Raw genomic sequence first — 7,139 nt, 5'->3', positions numbered from 1 at the left:
TAATATCTGTTTCAATATAATGTTTACCGTGCCGTTACGATGTGAGACACGCTTTCGATTTTTCTTATATTTTGGAAAATAAGAGCGTGGTACCCATTGTGTGATTTTGGGCTATTTTGATGATGCGCTGCGTTGTTGGGTTCAGAGGAGATAAGGAAAAAGCTGTAATTACTCGTATTTTCTCTTTCAATATAATGTTTACCGTGCCGTTACGATGTGAGACACGCTTTCGATTTTTCTTATATTTTGGAAAATAAGAGTGTGGTACCCATTGTGTGATTTAGGGCTAATTTGGTGATGCGCTGCGTTGTAGGGCTCAGAGCAGATAACGAAATATCAAGAATTACTTGTAATTTCTGTTTCAATATAATGTTTACCGTGCCGTTACGATGTGAGACACGCTTTCGATTTTTCTTATATTTTGGAAAATAAGAGTGTGGTACCCATTGTGTGATTTAGGGCTAATTTGGTGATGCGCTGCTTTGTAGGGCTCAGAGCAGATAACGAAATATCAAGAATTACTTGTAATTTCTGTTTCAATATAATGTTTACCGTGCCGTTACAATGTGAGACACGCTTTCGATTTTTCTTATATTTTGGAAAATAAGAGTGTGGTACCCATTGTGTGATTTAGGGCTAATTTGGTGATGCGCTGCGTTGTAGGGCTCAGAGCAGATAACGAAATATCAAGAATTACTTGTAATTTCTGTTTCAATATAATGTTTACCGTGCCGTTACGATGTGAGACACGCTTTCGATTTTTCTTATATTTTGGAAAATAAGAGTGTGGTACCCATTGTGTGATTTAGGGCTAATTTGGTGATGCGCTGCGTTGTAGGGCTCAGAGCAGATAACGAAATATCAAGAATTACTTGTAATTTCTGTTTCAATATAATGTTTACCGTGCCGTTACGATGTGAGACACGCTTTCGATTTTTCTTATATTTTCGAAAATAAGAGTGTGGTACCCAGTGGCGTATTTACGATTTTGTTTCGGGAGGGGCTTTGCTAACTTTCGGGGGGGCTTTGCCTGGAAATGTGAAAATTCTGCAAGATATTTCATTTACTTTACTATACTAAGTAAGATTTCGGGGGGGGCTTAAGCCCGGAAGCCACCCCCCTAAATACGCCACTGGTGGTACCCATTGTGTGATTTAGGGCTAATTTGGTGATGCGCTGCGTTGTAGGGCTCAGAGCAGATAACGAAATATCAAGAATTACTTGTAATTTCTGTTTCAATATAATGTTTACCGTGCCGTTACGATGTGAGACACGCTTTCGATTTTTCTTATATTTTGGAAAATAAGAGCGTGGTACCCATTGTGTGATTTTGGGCTATTTTGATGATGCGCTGCGTTGTTGGGTTCAGAGGAGATAAGGAAAAAGCTGTAATTACTCGTATTTTCTCTTTCAATATAATGTTTACCGTGCCGTTACGATGTGAGACACGCTTTCGATTTTTCTTATATTTTGGAAAATAAGAGTGTGGTACCCATTGTGTGATTTAGGGCTAATTTGGTGATGCGCTGCGTTGTAGGGCTCAGAGCAGATAACGAAATATCAAGAATTACTTGTAATTTCTGTTTCAATATAATGTTTACCGTGCCGTTACGATGTGAGACACGCTTTCGATTTTTCTTATATTTTGGAAAATAAGAGTGTGGTACCCATTGTGTGATTTAGGGCTAATTTGGTGATGCGCTGCTTTGTAGGGCTCAGAGCAGATAACGAAATATCAAGAATTACTTGTAATTTCTGTTTCAATATAATGTTTACCGTGCCGTTACAATGTGAGACACGCTTTCGATTTTTCTTATATTTTGGAAAATAAGAGTGTGGTACCCATTGTGTGATTTAGGGCTAATTTGGTGATGCGCTGCGTTGTAGGGCTCAGAGCAGATAACGAAATATCAAGAATTACTTGTAATTTCTGTTTCAATATAATGTTTACCGTGCCGTTACGATGTGAGACACGCTTTCGATTTTTCTTATATTTTGGAAAATAAGAGTGTGGTACCCATTGTGTGATTTAGGGCTAATTTGGTGATGCGCTGCGTTGTAGGGCTCAGAGCAGATAACGAAATATCAAGAATTACTTGTAATTTCTGTTTCAATATAATGTTTACCGTGCCGTTACGATGTGAGACACGCTTTCGATTTTTCTTATATTTTCGAAAATAAGAGTGTGGTACCCAGTGGCGTATTTACGATTTTGTTTCGGGAGGGGCTTTGCTAACTTTCGGGGGGGCTTTGCCTGGAAATGTGAAAATTCTGCAAGATATTTCATTTACTTTACTATACTAAGTAAGATTTCGGGGGGGGCTTAAGCCCGGAAGCCACCCCCCTAAATACGCCACTGGTGGTACCCATTGTGTGATTTAGGGCTAATTTGGTGATGCGCTGCGTTGTAGGGCTCAGAGCAGATAACGAAATATCAAGAATTACTTGTAATTTCTGTTTCAATATAATGTTTACCGTGCCGTTACGATGTGAGACACGCTTTCGATTTTTCTTATATTTTGGAAAATAAGAGTGTGGTACCCATTGTGTGATTTAGGGCTAATTTGGTGATGCGCTGCGTTGTAGGGCTCAGAGCAGATAACGAAATATCAAGAATTACTTGTAATTTCTGTTTCAATATAATGTTTACCGTGCCGTTACGATGTGAGACACGCTTTCGATTTTTCTTATATTTTGGAAAATAAGAGTGTGGTACCCATTGTGTGATTTAGGGCTAATTTGGTGATGCGCTGCTTTGTAGGGCTCAGAGCAGATAACGAAATATCAAGAATTACTTGTAATTTCTGTTTCAATATAATGTTTACCGTGCCGTTACGATGTGAGACACGCTTTCGATTTTTCTTATATTTTGGAAAATAAGAGTGTGGTACCCATTGTGTGATTTAGGGCTAATTTGGTGATGCGCTGCGTTGTAGGGTTCAGAACAGATAACGAAATATCAAGAATTGCTTGTAATATCTGTTTCAATATAATGTTTACCGTGCCGTTACGATGTGAGACACGCTTTCGATTTTTCTTATATTTTGGAAAATAAGAGCGTGGTACCCATTGTGTGATTTTGGGCTATTTTGATGATGCGCTGCGTTGTTGGGTTCAGAGGAGATAAGGAAAAAGCTGTAATTACTCGTATTTTCTCTTTCAATATAATGTTTACCGTGCCGTTACGATGTGAGACACGCTTTCGATTTTTCTTATATTTTGGAAAATAAGAGTGTGGTACCCATTGTGTGATTTAGGGCTAATTTGGTGATGCGCTGCGTTGTAGGGCTCAGAGCAGATAACGAAATATCAAGAATTACTTGTAATTTCTGTTTCAATATAATGTTTACCGTGCCGTTACGATGTGAGACACGCTTTCGATTTTTCTTATATTTTGGAAAATAAGAGTGTGGTACCCATTGTGCGATTTAGGGCTAATTTGGTGATGCGCTGCGTTGTAGGGCTCAGAGCAGATAACGAAATATCAAGAATTACTTGTAATTTCTGTTTCAATATAATGTTTACCGTGCCGTTACGATGTGAGACACGCTTTCGATTTTTCTTATATTTTGGAAAATAAGAGTGTGGTACCCATTGTGTGATTTAGGGCTAATTTGGTGATGCGCTGCGTTGTAGGGCTCAGAGCAGATAACGAAATATCAAGAATTACTTCTAATTTCTGTTTCAATATAATGTTTACCGTGCCGTTACGATGTGAGACACACTTTCGATTTTTCTTATATTTTGGAAAATAAGAGTGTGGTACCCATTGTGTGATTTAGGGCTATTTTGGTGATGCGCTGCGTTGTAGGGCTCAGAGCAGATAACGAAATATCAAGAATTACTTTTATTTTCTCTTTCAATATAATTTTTACCGTGCCGTTACGATGGGTGACACGGTTTCGATTTTTCTTTTATTTTGGAAAATAAGAGTGTGGTACCCATTGTGTGATTTAGGGCCATTTTTCTGATGCTCTGCGTTGTAGAGCTCAGAGCAGATAACGAAGAAGCCGGGATTACTTTTATTTTCGCTTTCAATATAATGCTTGCCGTGCCGTTACGATGTGAGACACGTCTTCGATTTTTCTTATATTTTGGAAAATAAAAGTGTAGTTCCCATTGTGTGATTTACGATTTTTTTGGTGATGGGCTGAGTTGTAGGATTCAGAGCAAATAAGGAAAAACCAGAATTTTTTGTATTTTCTCTTTCAATATAATGCTTACCATGCCGTTACGATGTGAGACACGCCTTCGATTTATCTTATATTTTGGAAAATAAGAGTGTGAATTAATTTTATTTTCCCTTTAAATATAATATTACTTTCCCATTGCAATTATTTTGAAGTCAGATTATATTTAGATTTTCAAGAAATAGTAGCTTTTAATTCTAGTGCTTCTTTAGAACTGTTCGTTCCTTGATATTTTTTCATTTCTCTGTGAAAGTTTTCACCATAATTTTTGAGATCTTGCAACCCTGTTAATTTGTTAGCAGATGTCTGCCAAAGTAACTCCGGTTTTACAGAGAGCAATACAAGTGTGTTGTTGACTATTGTAAATATTCATTTTTATGTCTGTGTTTGTAGTAATAAAGCAAATCGTTTTTACCCCAACTCAGGAGATCTGAAAGCATTACTATCAGGTGCAATAAACAGTGCACACAGTATACATACAAATATATTTATTTCTCTAGAAAGAACAAAGCGATTTTTACGAAACTTTTAGGGTTTATTAAATATAAATCAAGGTATACTTAGGTATAATTTCTATGTTACTATATGTAAGGGGACAGGAGCTAGGGGAATAAAATATCTGAAAAAGGGAAATTTTTGAGGGAATTTCCCGAAAATCCCTCTGTTACGGGAAAACTATACGTGATGGAGAGAAACCGAGTGCATATTCGAATTCAGCGCAAAAAGTTCCTGTAAGATCAGGTGATTTTTCTCATGTAACAAACAAAAAGTTTAAATTTGTTAACTAGTGTAATTCACCTGAAGGTCTGAAGCTTCAAATAAAGGAATCTTTTCTAGGATTTTGGGAAATAATATCACAAACTAGTGAGTCATTTCAAAACAAAATTTTAGGAATTCTTGAGGAAAATGGAATAGACATTAATAAGTGCAGAGGCCAAGGTTACGATGGTGCAGCGAATATGAGTGGTAAATATAGTGGTCTTCAAAAGAGAATAAAGAAGAAAGTTCCTAATGCAGAATTTGTGCATTGTGCTGCTCATAATTTAAACCTTGTTCTGAACGATTCTGTGTCAAATGTTAATCAGGTGAAACAATTCTACGATATTCTTCAAGAAGTGTATATTTTTTTCAGTGAAAGCTTACCTCGATGGCAAGAGCTGAACAAAACATTAGCTGAAGATGGTCAAATTTGTATCACATTAAAGAAGTTGTGTCCAACAAGATGGCCATCTCGCTATGATTGTCTTTTAGCCATACGAAATAACTATCAATCCGTAATGAAATGTTTGACCAACGTACTATTGCGGAGCTCCAAAGGTCCAGAAAAACAGCAAGCAATGACTCTGAAAAAACAACTGGACAATTTTCAGTTCATTTTATTGCTTATATTACAAAGTAAAGTTCTGGAAAATATCAACATCACATCCAAGATGCTGCAAAGCGACAATGCTGACCTTGAAACAGCTCGTATAATTCTGGGCCGAGCAATTGCCAATCTCAATTCCCTGCGAGATAATTTTTCGGGATTTCTGGATGAAGCTAAAGAACTTGCCAGGTCGTGGCATGTAGATTCTAATATAAAGGGAAAGCGTGCCCGAAAAGTTAAAACATTTTTTGATGAAGTGGCAAGTGAACTTCCTGTTTCGGATCCGTTGAAGACATTCCAAATATCTGTTTTCAACGTTGTACTTGACATTGTGATTTGTCAAATTAAAAGCAGATTCAGCGGTTTGAGTGAGATACTTGAACACTTTTCATTTTTGACACCAAAGTGTTTAAAAGGACTTACCAATGAAGAAATTTCAGATAAAACTTCTTTATTTGTTGACAAATACAATAATGACATTTCGGGAAACCTTTTAGAACAAGTGTTAGCGTTCCGTTGTTTATTTTCTGAGGAGATAGCTCAAAGGAAAACAATTCGAGACATAGCGATATTACTAATTGAAGAAAACAGTTGTCTTGTAAGTAGTTTACCGGACTTCACAACAGCCTTACAACTTTACCTCACACTCCCTGTTACAACTGCTACAGTAGAAAGAAGTTTCTCAAAACTAAAACTGATCAAGAATTATTTACGGAGCACAATGGCACAACAAAGATTACGTTCACTGGCCATTTTGAGTATTGAACATGATCAAACAAAAAGCATCAACTTGGATGTAATTGTGGATCAGTTCTTACTCCTGAAAAAGCGACGATTTTCTAAATAAACTTACTTCTGTATATAATGCGTGATAATATTGGATAGGGGACAGACAAGTATCTGGACTTGTAATTAACCTCTTATGTAAGTAAAGATTGTGAAATGTGAACATTTTTAATTACTGAGAACCACTTTACAGGACTAGCTCAGGAGAGTAATGCTCCCGAAAGTAGGAACGAAAAGCACAGTTCTGATTTGTTGGTGTTATCCATTTCTTGTCCCATTGCATTCAAATAGCAGAAATAAAACGATTGTTGTTGACGGTCTTCGTGGCCGATTGAGCTAGCGCTATACAACAATCTCTTTTGGCGTGAATTTAAACCCGGTCCGAGGAACGTTTTTTTTTTTTTTTTTTTACATTTTTTTTACATTTTATAACACTTTTTAAATTAAAATAATATGAAAATAATACTCAAAAAAGTGACTTACTTACTTTTGTGCCAGTGGTGCCCACCCCCCTCATGTCCATGACGCACCCCCCCCTCAATTGCCTATCCGTAGGTGTTTCTTCCATGAAAAAAAATCTTTTCGATTAATTTTTACACCCTCTCAAACATATTTATATAGATTTTAACCCCCCCCCAAATATTTCAATGACGCAGTTTGTGCCATAGCCCCCCCCCCTTGTGGGCACCCCTGGCAGATAAGTAGTAGTAGAAGAAGGAGCGGGTTAGAAGCCCCGCAGGGCTCGTTTTGTTCCCTTTGTACTAAATGATATAGGGCTCATTTTGTTCCCCTTGAAC

General features: G+C 37.1%; 1 protein-coding gene across 1 annotated transcript; it reads left to right on the top strand.

Moving 5' to 3' along the window:
• The first annotated feature begins 5,149 nt into the window (after window positions 1-5,149).
• LOC145689362 (zinc finger MYM-type protein 1-like) lies at window positions 5,150-6,403 on the top strand. The gene has a single exon (XM_081763515.1). It carries the CDS (start codon window positions 5,150-5,152, stop codon window positions 6,401-6,403), a length of 1,254 nt encoding a protein of 417 aa, XP_081619641.1.
• The last annotated feature ends 736 nt before the right edge of the window (window positions 6,404-7,139 follow it).

The sequence above is a fragment of the Thermobia domestica genome, chromosome 7 (assembly GCF_964235325.1).
Source record: "Thermobia domestica chromosome 7, izTheDome1.hap1.1, whole genome shotgun sequence".
Lineage (NCBI taxonomy): Eukaryota > Metazoa > Arthropoda > Insecta > Zygentoma > Lepismatidae > Thermobia > Thermobia domestica.
Note: the sequence above shows the minus strand (reverse complement) of the source record. Positions and strands in the feature narration are given on the sequence as shown.